The sequence below is a fragment of the Salvelinus alpinus genome, chromosome 2 (genome assembly GCF_045679555.1).
Source record: "Salvelinus alpinus chromosome 2, SLU_Salpinus.1, whole genome shotgun sequence".
Taxonomy (NCBI): domain Eukaryota; kingdom Metazoa; phylum Chordata; class Actinopteri; order Salmoniformes; family Salmonidae; genus Salvelinus; species Salvelinus alpinus.
In genome coordinates, this window is record NC_092087.1 from 48,338,801 (window position 1) to 48,352,649 (window position 13,849).

At 45.2% G+C, this 13,849-nt stretch overlaps 1 protein-coding gene across 1 annotated transcript; it reads right to left on the reverse strand.

Moving 5' to 3' along the window:
* Positions 1-371: 371 nt before the first annotated feature.
* On the reverse strand, positions 372-11,995 carry atxn7l2a (ataxin 7-like 2a). Its single transcript, XM_071382682.1, has 10 exons — positions 11,838-11,995; positions 10,565-10,633; positions 7,831-8,164; positions 7,343-7,596; positions 6,984-7,066; positions 4,784-4,989; positions 4,515-4,692; positions 3,333-3,454; positions 2,298-3,156; positions 372-816 (listed from the first exon to the last, which is right to left on the reverse strand). Exons 1-10 carry the CDS (start codon positions 11,965-11,967, stop codon positions 799-801), a joined length of 2,253 nt encoding a protein of 750 aa, XP_071238783.1. The 5' UTR covers positions 11,968-11,995; the 3' UTR covers positions 372-798.
* Positions 11,996-13,849: the final 1,854 nt, after the last annotated feature.

Here is a 13,849-nt window from a genome sequence, read left to right on the forward strand (position 1 = left end):
TTACAATACATTACATTTTTCTATCCAACCCATGTACAAAACACTTCTTACTCCAGTTGTTTTTTGTTATTTTAAGGAGTTGCCCCAATTTCATTAACATGGCGTCATGGAATGCTGTCCTTTGAGCAATAATTGGCTAACAACGCTCCCTCTCCCACCTTCGTGCAAAGGTGTGAAGGCTACTGTTATGTCACTTCTATACTGGCATCATACAACAGTAATTAAACAATACAGTGAGATAATTTCTCAGACTAACATGGTATAGTCTGGTATATAATAGTCTGGTATATCAAGGCTGCAAAAAATGATATCTGGTGACCCCCTCTTCCTATACCAGCCTCAAAAGAAAAGCCACAACTTCAAGTGTAAAGGATATTTTTAAACATTTTTTATAAACCAACATATTAATTTAGCAGCATAACCAGAAGGTCTTGAGGTATTTATAAATTCACACACAGAAATTCACGTGTTCCCTTTGTCCTGCACACACTCACCAACATCTGCAAACTCACAAACATACACACACCTCCACATCTGACTCAGGAACTGAACAACACATAGCTCATACTGTATTGGTCTTTAAGCACTCTCTCCCACATACACCTGTACACTCATTCCCATACAGGCTTCAATAGACATATGCACCTGCACACATCGACATTGGGTTGAATAGCCAGTCACACACACACACACACACACACACACACACACACACACACACACACATCTCGAGTCCTGTGATGTCTGACTACGCAGACAGGGCTGTCTCCCTCATAGTGGCTTGTAAGGCAAGCACTTTTAATGGTGCAGTTTTGGCTGTGGAGAAAGGAAGACTACAGTCAAATGGCTGCTTTATAGTCACAAATACTTGGACAACATTAAATACAATATCATTTGTACCAAACAGTGCATCCAGAAAGTATTCAGACCCCTTGACTTTTCCCACATTACGGCCTTATTCTAAAATGGATTAAATTAATTTGTTTCCTGATGAATCTACACACAACACCCAATAATGACAAAGCAAAAACAGGTTTAGACATTTTAGCAAATGTATTAAAAGTAACATTAATACCATAATTACATAAGTATTCAGACCATTTGCTTAGACTCGAAATTGAGCTCAGGTGCATCCCATTTCTATTGATCATCCTTGAGATGTTTCTACAACTTGAGTGGAGTCCACCTGTGGTAAATTCAATTGATTGGACATGATTTGGAAAGTCACAAACCTGTCTATATAACATCCCATAGTTGACAGTTCATGTCAGAGCAAAAACCAAGCCATGAGTTAGAAGGAATTGTCCATAGAGCTCCGAGACAGGATTGTGTCGAGGCACAGATCTGGGGAAGGGTACCAAAAAATGTCTGTAGCTTTGAAGGTCCCCAAGAACACAGTGGCCTCCATCATTCTTAAATGGCAGATGTTTGGAACCACCAAGACTCTTCCGAGAACTGGCCACCCAGCCAATCTGAGCAATCCGGGGAGAAGGGCCTTGCTCAGGGAGGTGACCAAGAACACGATGGTCACTCTGACAGAGCTCTAGAATTCCTCAATGCATGAGTAGCTTCGGGACAAGTCTCGGAATGTCCTTGAGTGGCCCAGCCAGAGCCCGGACTTGAACCCGATCTAACATCTCTGGAGAGACCTGAAAATAGCTGTGCAGTGGCTTTCCCCAGCCAACCTGACAGAGCTTGAGAGGATCTGTAAAGACGAATGGGAGAAACTCCCCAAATACAGGTGTGCCAAGCTTGTAGCGTAACACCCAAGAAGAATCGATGCTGTAATCACTGCCAAAGGTGCTTCAACAAAGTACTGAGTAAAGGGTCTGTACCTACATGTACATAATTACCTCGACTACCCGGTGCCCCCGCACATTGACTCTGTTCCGGTACCCCCTGTATATAGCCTCGCTCTTGTTATTTTACTGCTGCTCTTTAATTATTTGTTACTTTTATTTCATTTTTTTAAGGTATTTTTCTTAACTGCATTGTTGGTTAAGAGCTTGTAAGTAAGCATTTCACTGTAAGGTCTACACCTGTTGTATTCAGGGCATGTGACAAAATTAGATTTGAATACTTATTTAAATGTAATTTCAGTTTTTTTTATTTGTCATTATGTTTTTGCTTTGTCATTATGGGGTAGTGTGGAGATTGAGGTAAAAATAATATATAATCAATTTTAGAATAAGGCTGTAATGTAACAAAATGTGGAAAAAGTGAAGGGTTTGAATACTTTCCAGAATGCACTGTATGTACATAACATATTCCTAATATAATCTTAAGTAGTAACCCACCTTCTGTGTGCCCATTTTCTTCTCCAACCCACCAGGCAGCGCCCCCCCCTTACTGTCCTTCCAGGGGTAGAAATTGGAGCGAGGGGAGGAGGGAAGGCGGTGCGGTTTAGAGGGGGGCGAGGGTTCACTGCTGCCCCCCTTGCGTTTCTTCCCCAGCCCCCTGTGCTCGTACCCCGCCGCCCCCCTCCCGTGTAGTCCTGAGTCCCCACCTCGGCTGTGAGGGTCGGGTGGGGAGGAAGAGTGTCCAGAGGTTGGATGTGTCCGTTTAAACGCCCAGGCTGCCGCTGGCGAATGGGGCTCCGAGGGGGATGGCTGGGGGCGGGGTTTGCTGCTGGGGGAGAGAGTACCATTGGTCTGGCTGTGAGGAGTGGGCGGGGTGGTCTTAGAGGAAGTGGAGGGGGGCCGTCCCCGGTCCTGGAGGATGATAGAGTTCCTGTCTGGGCCGCAGTGCTCACCCTCCTGTGACGGGGCTTTGCGCTTACGGAGGGCTGCGGCAGCAGCAGCCTCCTCTCTGAGTCTCAGCTGCTGCTTGCTGGGTCGCCCTACCGGGTTCTTGGGCCTTCCGGGCCCTGGTGGCCGCCCTGGGCCTGTCTGACGGACAGGAGGGGTCGCCGGGGCTACAATTTGGCTGCCACTAGCACTGGAGTTCTCTGATTGGTTAATGGCTGTGGAGTGGGAGGGGATTTGTAGGCGTGTCTCCCTTCCTGGTCCGTGGGAGGAAGAAGAGGTGGGCCTGAGGGAGGGGGTGCTGTGGCTTCCTGTCCTGACTTTAGAATGCAGGGAGGAAGAGGAGGAGGAAGAGGGGTTGTTCTTCGCAGAGGGACTCTGGGACTGGAGGTCTGAAGCTTGAGGTATTTTCCTGCAGAGATAATATACCTGTATTAGATAGAGAGAAAACTACAATGCAACACTTTGTGCAGAGGGGAAACAATCAGGAAAATGGTGCTCGAACAGCACTATGTAGCTCTTATGACAAACCTCTGCACCAGTAAACATTTTTAAGTTACCACAGGGCCACACATCAAAGAATCTTACTTCCAGAGGTGGGCGCTGATGTGCTGCTCCACCATGGCGTTGAGTGCCGACCGCAGATGGTGGAGCCTTCGGTCAAAGGTGTACACACCACGACCCATCTCATGACTGCCAAATGAGCACACCTAGGGAGAGGAGACAGAGCACATGGTGGGTTAGGGGGACTTAACACGGTCAGTGCTGGCAACATGTCTGTATTTTACAACTGTGAAAAGGTCAGCATACTACAGTAATATACACTGAGTATACCAAACATTCGGAAACACCTATTGCATTGCACCTCCCCCTCGTTTGTCCTCAGAACAGCCTTAATTCGTTGGGGCATGGACTCTACAAGGTGTCAAAAGCGCTCCACAGGGATGCTGGGTCATGTTGACTCCAATGCTTCCCACAGTTGTGTCAAGTTGGCCGGGATGTCCTTTGGGTGGAGGACTATTCTTGATACACATGAGAAACTGTTAAGTGTAAAAAAACACAGCAGCGTCGCAGTTCTTAACAGACTCAAACCGGTGCACCTGGCACCTACTACCATACCCCGTTCAAAGGACTCAAATCTTTTGTCTCTGTCATTCTCATTGAAAGCAGTATAAGAAGCAGTAGATCTGTTTTATTTGCGCAATTTCTGTGTTTCCCGTTGTTTCGTTTTTGCCTCTTTTACGTTCAGATTTGTACACCAGCTTTAAACAGCTGAAAAAACAATATTTTTGGTTATAGAAAATGTATTTCACAGAGGTGTAGACAGTGCAATGATTCTCCACACCAGGGTTCCCCCCCCGGGGTGCATGTTTAGTTCTTTTGCCCTAGCACTACACAGCTGATTCAAATAATCAAAGCTTGATGACGAGCTGGTTATTGGGGAGTGGGGGCAGAACCTAGTTTGGGAAACCCGGCTCTAGGCCGTGCCTGTTTTGTCACAAACTGAAATGAAGAGAACTATAAGAATGTTAGCAACCGGGAAATAGCAGAGTGATTTCTCCATAGTGCAGCTTTAAAAAAATCCTTCTTTAACCTGTCTCCTCCCCTTCATCTACACTGACTGATGTGGATTTAACAAGTGACATCAATAAGGGATCATAGCTTTCACCTGGTCAGTCTGTCATGGACAGAACAGGTTTTTTTTTTTGTACACTCAGTGTACATCTGATAATACCACTAGGAGTAGTTGATGACATCCTGTAATCTTACCGCGGCTGGTTTGGGGTGCCAGGAGGAGGAGGAAGGGTATTCGTACGACTCCTCAGGCCCCTCTCCCTCGCTCTCGTCGCTGGAGATGCGCCCTTGGGTGAGTGGTGATGGGGCGCTACCCTCCTCCTGACAAGGTTTGTCTTCCTCTGGAGCGCTTTCTAAAGACGCCCTGGACCGACTGAACACACACACGTGTTAATATTTTGTCCACATCTACCACGAGTACCTTTACTATTACTTTAACACATCTGATAACATAAGTCCCCTACCTGAAGGCAGGGTTGTTGGTGAGGGGTCTCCTGCAGTGGGGGGGTGCTGGGGGGTCCTCGGGGCTGGGGGACCGACCCGAGCCACTCCCCTCCTGGGTCTGACCCCCCCGCTCACGGATCCGGGCCCCCGTCTTCAGCTCGGCCACCAGTTGGTCAAAGTTTTTACTCCGACCAGGAACCTTCCGCCGCTGGTGGATGGAGTGAATCTAAGGACAGGAGAAAGAAACAGACCAGGGAGAGAAAACAATTAAATACAATTATTGATGCGTTTATCTAAAAATGTCAGTTTCTTACACACAAAGGTGACTCAAAACGCATCAGCCTATACTTTCCATCCGAATAGACATGATAAAAAAATAGTCCTTGTGCGGTGAATATTGGGCGATGCTGTCCAACTTTCCTTTGTGTTTGGGAGGGAAAACTAGGGCGCCCAGTCCCTATGACTGCCAGGTCCTGATAACCACTGACGGTCTGTAGTGATCGTTTTCAATCTAGTTCACTAATTCTAGGGTAAATGTGTTCTCGCACATCATCTTCTCACATCCACAGATGGTTCTAAGATGAGGTGGGATTCATTAGCATTTGAACGATGCTGCTAGAGATGACCTGAATCACACACAGACAACATACGCCTGAGCAAATCTGTTGAGTGGAGCGACAAACTATGAGGAGAGGGATGATTTTGAAGGAAACAAGCATCAGAAGTCCCTCAGAAAAGCAGAGCCTTAACCAGAATGTGAGAGAGATGTAGAATGCATCAAAAAGAGCCTGGATTTCATAAAAAATACATAGGTATAACCACTGATGACAAAAGATTGCTCTATCAAATAGTCTTGATAAGCCCTGGTACAGCAGACAATTAGACGTTAAGAAAGATCTGAACGAGAAGCGAGGCAGAGAAGCAGTTTTCCTCAGATGCTTCCCCTTTCCTGTAAAAAAAATTAAAATACAAAAAAATAGTTTTTATTTTTTTTATATATAAAATGTAAAATATTATTAATTTTTTTTTTAATCGGGTCATATCTGCTCCTGCCTACACGTGACCCCTCTGCGCGCTGAGACGCGGCCGGGTTCCTCTTTTATACAAACCAGCCAGCCACACACCCTTCCTGTGCTCTCAGCTCAGGACCTTGTAATAACCGATCTAACATGGGGTGGGTAAAAGAAAGGTTTCCACTACCTTGCCTTCACCTCCCTAGTCATATCAGAGCAGCGATTTTGAGAAGGAGGAAGGTTTGTCTCTACCACTGTAACTCCACTGGGGCTAGGTGACATTTTTAATACCACAATGTCCTCAATACCCTGCACAAAATACCCCTTCCCTTATGTAGAGAACCTTTCAAATACTACGGCAACACCACAATCACGAAACATGACATTTAGACGAATAATGTACTATGCTGCCATAGCAATGAATAGCTGAAGTGTAGACTATAGGAGAGACATGAGAGGAGGACAAAGAGCGTCAAAATGGAGAGAAATGATTCATCCTCATCATACGAAAAGGGCACAATTAAGCCTACACGTCATGTCACCCCTTTCGTTTAAAAGAGTCTTTGTTTGAAATACATGCCTGATGTGACGTCATGAATGTAAGTAATTACTATCATTGGAGCTCCTCCAATTATCATAGGAGAGTAATAACCTAGACATGTCTCTTAACCTGTGTCTGACAGTTCCCCTTTCTTATGGTCGCCGAATCACAGATAAAAGAAAACACCCAAGTTATTACTCTTGGCAAATCACTGACCGTCTTTCTATTGGGAAAGGATTTTCATCTCTTGCCAGTTGGACCCACAATAGAGGAGCCAGCGTGTGTAGATAAGTTCCTCAAACAAATCAATCAGTTGGAACAAGATATCTGTCAGCAGTGAACAATGGGAAAAGTCACAATCCTCCAAACTTCACATCCTGTACGGACTCTTTATGAGTCAACATAATTGGGTCAAAAGCAGTAAGGACAGAAGTCATTTTCCCAATGCATTAGTCACCTGGCCACTGAATACACAAACGTGTGAGGGCTGGGGGAGAAAGAAGAGGAAAAAGGTGGGGGAGAGAGAGAATGAGCTGGAAGAGGGAGAGGAAGGAAAAGAGAGGAGAGAAAAAGGGGGGGGGGTGAAGAGGAAGGGATGGAATACTATAGGTGGCAAGGAAGAAAAGGCTGGGCCAAGAAGAGAGGACACTGGGTGTGCGAACTTACATTGCAGGTCAGGAGACGAGTGCAGACTTTCTTCCTCTCGGGGTCTAGTACTCCGCAGTGCTTGTCGAGATCACACTCTCTCCCTGGAGATGACAGGAACAGAAGAGTGTCTTAATAGCAATCAGACTCAACGGCTGTGACTCAGTCGGAATTAGCTTCCTAGCTCTGTGCTCTTTCCTCTCTGATCACTAGCCCGGTAATAGAAGATGTCACTTCATTTTAGCATTCCTCTATTTAACAAGCTCTTCACCCAACAAAACAGGTCCTGAGGGGAAGGCCCCTCTCTGTTAAAAAAAAATACATTGCATCTCAGTGACCCAAAGTTGTATGAACTAAGATGAAAGGAAATAAAGACTCACTGGAGGCCACTTTGTTGTAGGGTCTTGGTCCACGAAGGTGGGCAGGGAGGGTAGGGGCCGATGTGGCCTCCTTCCTCTGGATGTGTGTCCTCTCACTGTTGGAGGGCCGGCCGGGCGGGGTGTCTCCATGGGGCCAGGGTGGGTCTCTGAGGGAGGGGAGTGGGGAGCTCAGGGGAGGCTCCAGGGGTGGAGGCTGCTTAAACACAGCCGACTCAGAGTGACCACTGTGGGGGCTCTTATCTAGCGGGGAGTGGCTGAAGGGACAAAAAAACAAAACAAAAACAGAGCGAGAACATGGTCAGATGTTTAAAACATGGAAATTAAATCAGAATAAATGTTACCAATAATGTTAAATCTCACAGGTGGTTATTGATACAATAAGATTGTTTTCACCTCTTTAAAAAAAATAAAAAGGAAAATAATAGGACTACTAAACCTATCCTCCAATCCCCCCTCTTAATCCCCTTCATCTATCCCATCCCTCTTACCGTACTACATCCTTGGGGGGCTTGGTATGTCTTAACTGGGGGGGTGTGGATGGGGATGGGGGGGCTGCTCGTGGTGCCCCGGACCCTTGCCCCCTCCCTTCCCAGGAGGAAGAGGAGGAGGTTGCGTGAGTGGAGGATGGGGAGTGGCTGTGGCGGGGTCGCTGCTGGGGGGCTGGAGGGGGGGGGCGGAGGCGTGCGTACAGCTTGCTCAGGGGGCCATGTCTCCTCTCACAATGCTTCTCAAAAGCCTGGGGCTTGACCACCTGGCCACAGTGGCTACACACCACCAGGTAGAAGTCATCTTGGCCCGGGTAGTGGCCGAAGATAGACATGTCTGGAGGTTAGGAGAGAGCGAAAGGAGAAACAGGTGAGAAATCACACATAACGGGAAAGCGGGTATAGACACACATGGGTCGTTCCATGTCATTTCAGCAAGCCATGACACCCACCATCTCAGATTGTTCTGAAATGGTTTCTGTTAAAAACAGATAAGACTGGCATTCTGGAAACATTATTTTCTTGAAATATAATTAGATCTCTGAACAATTAAGATAATTGATTGCACCCAAATTGGCCATTTTAATTTATAGGACTCGTAAAATATTCAATAATGATAGTTGCTAATATCCAATTTGGACCAAACTTTCTTCTAACAATGAGTAAGACAGGAGGATTCAATAATGATAGTTGCTAATATCCAATTTGGACCAAACTTTCTTCTAACAATGAGTAAGACAGGAGGATTCAATAATGATAGTTGCTCTTATTTCCTGTTTACATAGAGTCCGATTTGAAAAAGGAATCCAAAGTGGCCAAAAGTAAACCACGGACCCCCCATACCCCACGCCAATCCCACCCCAACAACAATATATAGTATCGGTTCACTATGTCTGACAAGTAGTATAGAGCTGCGGCTTGGAATATTGTTTCTTCATCCTATTTAATGTATTCTCAGTGAATTTGTTGCTGTTTTTTCCCCCTGTTCAAAGAAAAGAATTATTAAGTTATTGTGTCTCATCATACATCCTACCAGGTTGACCACTTGATGGTGCTGTTCCTGCTATTAGGTGATAATTTTTGAAAGACCCCCCTATTGTTAAAGGGATAGTTCACCCAAATTACAAAATGACATTGGTTTCCTTACCCTATAAGCAGTCTTACATGGACCAGGTATGGCAGCAACACAAGAAATCACACACACCTCATACTCACAAACACACACTCAAAGCCAAGGCTGCGGTCACATGTTATAGAGACATTGAACCACCGGACACTTTACGTTTCACACAGTATTTAAATCCATTATCCCATAGCTCATTCTAATATTTATCCTACTGTACATTGTATTTTAGTTACACTGTTTATACACACACCACATATTTATCTATACACTGGATTCTTGACATCGCTCACTAATATATCTACTGCTGTACATATTCTTAGTATATCTTGTGTAAATTCTCCTGGTGTACATACGTATAGATTGCATTTTGATTAATGATACAGTGCTAGTTGGGTTGTTCATTTGATTTGCCCCACCGTTCTAGATTTATCTTCTATTTTCTCTTAAACTTTTTTTATTATTTGTGTACTTGTTAGAAATTTTACTGCATTGTTAGGAGCTAGTAACATAATTTAGCTGCACCCGCTATAAAACCTAAACTGTGCAACCAACCAATAAACTTGATAAACTAGTTAGTCCAATGACTGGAAGTCCATGGGTATCTGCTAGCATGCTAGACACGCGAAACTACCTCTAACGTCCTTCATACTGAACAAATTTACGAGTTCATATGACTCTGGGGAAGTCGATAGACAGCCTCAATACAAAAATATCCCTTTAATTTCTCAGAGATCAAAGTGGAACGACCCACATCACAGTGTCTATGTCACCCTGAGAAACAAATTATATTTCAACAAAACAATGTTGCATTGGGCCTCCCAAGGGGTGCAGCGGTCTAAGGCACTGCCTTGCAGAGCGAGAGGCATCACTACAGACCCGGGTTTGATCCCAGGCTGTGTCGTCCGGGTTAGGTGAGGGTGAGGGTTTGGCCGGCCGGGATGTCCTTGTCCTAGCGACTCCTTGTGACAGGTGTTCTTCCGACACATTGGTGCGGCTGGCTTCCGGGTCAAGCGGGCAGGTGTTAAGTAGCGCGGTTTGGCGAGTCATGTTTCGGAGGACGCATGACTGGACCTTTGCCTATCCTTAGCCCGTTGGGGAGTTGCAGTGATAAGACAAGATCGTAATTGGATCGCAATTGGATATCACGAAATTGGGAAGAAAAAGGGGGTAAAATTCAAAAAATATATATGTTCCATTAATCTTGTTTGAAACAAAAAACGATTTCAGAACAATCTGAGATGGTGGCTGTCGAAATCGTCTGTTTTTGAGGTGGAACAACCCAAATCACATTGTCTGTCACCCTGAGAAACACACGCAGTCCGACAAGTACACACGGCAGTGTCTGTCAGACAGCTGCTGCTGCAGACTGCCAGGCTGGTTGCGAGAGAGATCCTAGCAGGGAGCAGCCCCCCCTGTGCCCCCCAACCCCATTCAGTTCTTAAGACAAGACACCCAGGGGAGCACTGGAAGAAGAAGCCAAATCTGGAGACACACACACTCTGTGCAGAAGCTGTGTCCATTGTTGCCAGGGGACCTGGATAGTAAGGTTTGATGCCAATCTAAACCTTAGTATGAAGGATGTAACAAACATGCACTCCAATAAAGACTTACCTTCCTTCCTAAGAGACATTGCCTCGGCTGCGTTCTTCCCATTCTTGCTGCAGTCATCTCCATCAGAGCCTGAAAACAGAGACTCTGTGACTGAGGTGCAGTGGTCAGGGAATTTCATCAGAGGGGATAAGGCATACAGGATACAAATGCATGGCTACTGGGCTTTGGGCGCATCTCAATAGTCGAGGTGGTTCCTCCATCACCTCTTCTTCGTTTGATCCGCAATGATCTGAAAGGCAGGTCAAGTGAAAGCAACACGGAAGACGGACACCTTTGCCAGTCAAGTTACTCCATATCAGTGGGTATGGGGGAGGAGATGAGAAAGCCATTTTAGATTATTAAGATTAATCCCCTTGTCGGTGTTGACTAGACAGGTTCTGATCGTGACTTCCTGTCTCACAACTGGTAACTTTTGCACAACAGATCACAGAGATATGCATTACAGCTTCAATATAGATGGGAATTCCCTTTCAGTATAAATGTTCATTTTCAAGAAAACTAGCTAGCTGAATAAGTGACTCCCTTTCACATGGTGAACTTGGCCCCTCTGTCTGTTGCTGTGCTTGATTTAGGCTATGAGCATGATCTTTGACCTAATACGTGTGTTTATAAGAAAGTTAGGGAGAGTAGAGTAGCACTTGGAGAGGTGCCAGACAATGAATGCGCGCGCATATACACTACTGTAACTGTTTAGACACGTATCTCGTCTTGAAACAAACTTAAAAAAAAAAAATTGTGCCTCGAATCCACAGTGCTTCCAACAACATGAATCGAGAATAGTTCGAAATTCGCCCTGAAATAACAATCTAGACTACCATTTACATGGTGGCAACAGCATCAGACTGTATCATCCTGTTAGCAGTATTATCTTCATTGCTAATACGGCCAGCTTGCTATGGCAAGAAGTTGCTCGCCCAACCATCCCTACAACTAATGCAAGCTGCCTTCCGCTGTGTGGGGCTACAGTTCTATTTGGGCGTGTGACGCTGTAATGAGAGCATACTGTCAAATGGTTGCCATGGTGTGTGTATGTGTACATAAAAAGACAAAATGAGGATAAAATAGACACAATTATCACTTTTTTTTCCGGAAGACGCCGACCGCTAGGACCTGGGAGAGAGCAACATGTTATCCAGCAAGCGCTAGGACCCAGCAGGGTCTTTGTTTGGGTAACATGGTTATGGCTGCCGCCCGTTTCCACGAAAATAAACCTCAACAGAATGGCCAATCGATTTGATATCTGACAATACCGATTCCAAAGGTGCTCCCTTACCTTCCGACGCAGTCACACCGGCTCTCTCAGCCCAAGCGCTCCAGCTTTGGCCCACGAAATCATCGAGACTAGGCACCCGCCGTTCCAAAGCAGCCATTACTTTTACTGCGCGTTCACACACCGCCATCATCACTGCTCCGCAAGTGACTTACGTCATATTCCGCGTTCACCACAGCGATGGGAAGTCCCTGCGTGCGCGTTCACGAAACTCCCGCACGTAGCAGTCGAGTCTAAAACATTGCGGGGGAGAACTACAGTGAACAACTGGCGAACAGCAGGAGGTCACTTGACTGTCTATTGGGTGTTGAGTGTTTATGCTGTGGACAAGATGGGAAGCCTTGCTATTTCAATCTCTGTTGTGCTTCAGTAGTAAACTTGAAACTGAAATGAAAAAAATAACAAGGTCGTTTTCCCACATCAGCACAGGTGAAGGAAATGATACAGAGGAGACCACTTCAGAAGTTCAGACCATTCAGATGCTGCCGATGGAACATTGTATCTTCCTGCATAACCAGGCACTGGTACAGCTAGATGAAAACACGCAGTCAGATACTATCCCCTTCACAGACCCCAAAGCACTGGAAAGAAAATATAATATGGCATCACTATATTACCTACATAAATCCAGTCCTTTCAGATCAGTGAACACAAAAAGATAGGTGCTAAGGAAAGGGTCTAGGGATAAAAATAGGATTTGACCACACATGTGGGGGTAACTAACTCTCCCTACACATAACACCATTAAGAGGTTAACCCCCGGAAGTCAATACTATTGTGACCTACTCATACACACTCTTTACACACAATTATCCTCGTTAGCAGACCACTATGAAAACAATGTGGAAATATTGAGAACAGATTTTGAATACCACTGTTACATTCACTGTAAAGGGGTTAACATGAATTTGACAGTAATCTAGATGGAAAGTAAAATTCTGTATTTAATATTACAGTACAATTAGTGTAATCAGAATGAATGGATGGATGAAATTCATTGAGGGGATGGGTTTGTATTTCACCTTATTTGACTGTAATTATAAGGGATTGGTGCAAGCAGGTTTGCTGCTAGGTAGTGTTCACGGCATATTAATTCATATTTGGTGTCTCAATATTTCTACACCGTCCATCAATTTTAGTCAGTCAGTCAGTCAGTCATGGTTGGTCTGGTGGAGTGGTTGACAGTGTGTTTGTGTCTTTGTGTTGGGGAGGGGAGGGAAGGGGTGAGGTCTGAGCTGCTGGATGAAGGTGGCAGTTATGGTTGATCGGTGCTGTGTCCAGGGTTGTTGCTGGTGTTGGGGCTGGGACCAGGAAAACCCGGGTTGGTGTTTTGGCAGGGTTGGATATCGTGCTGGTACCAGTGCTGGAAAACCAGGGGTTGGTGCATGGGTCAACACCAAAGGATCAGTTTCACAGCCAGAGATCTGCATGGCTTACTGAATGTGGAGGACATCCCAGGAATTGAGAATTACTATTGACCTAACCTGAGCCTGACATACAAAACAACCACTGCTCCCTAATCCCTTATCAACCTACCCTCTAATGCACTTATAACACTAGAAGGTTTGGATAGGTGGAAGCAAAAATCCTCCTTGACCTCTGATAGCAATTTAGTTATATTGCTTACATCTATCCAACTTTTTCTTAAGTTTAGATGTACATACACTGAACAAAAATATAAACACAACATGCAACGATTTCAAAGATTTTACTGAGTTACAGTTCATATAAGGAAGTCAGTAAATTGAAATATATAAATTAGGCCCTAATCTATGGATTTCACATGACTGGGAATACAGATATGCATTTGTTGGTCAAAGATAACTTTAAAAAAAGGTAGGGTCGTGGATCAGAAAACCAGTCAGTATCTGGTGTGACCACCATTTGCCTCATGCAGCACGACACACCTCCTTCGTTTAGAGTTGATCAGGCTGTTGATTGTGTCTGACTCCTCTTCAATGGCTGTGCGAAGTTGCTGGATATTGGCGGGAACTGGAACACGCTGTCATACACGT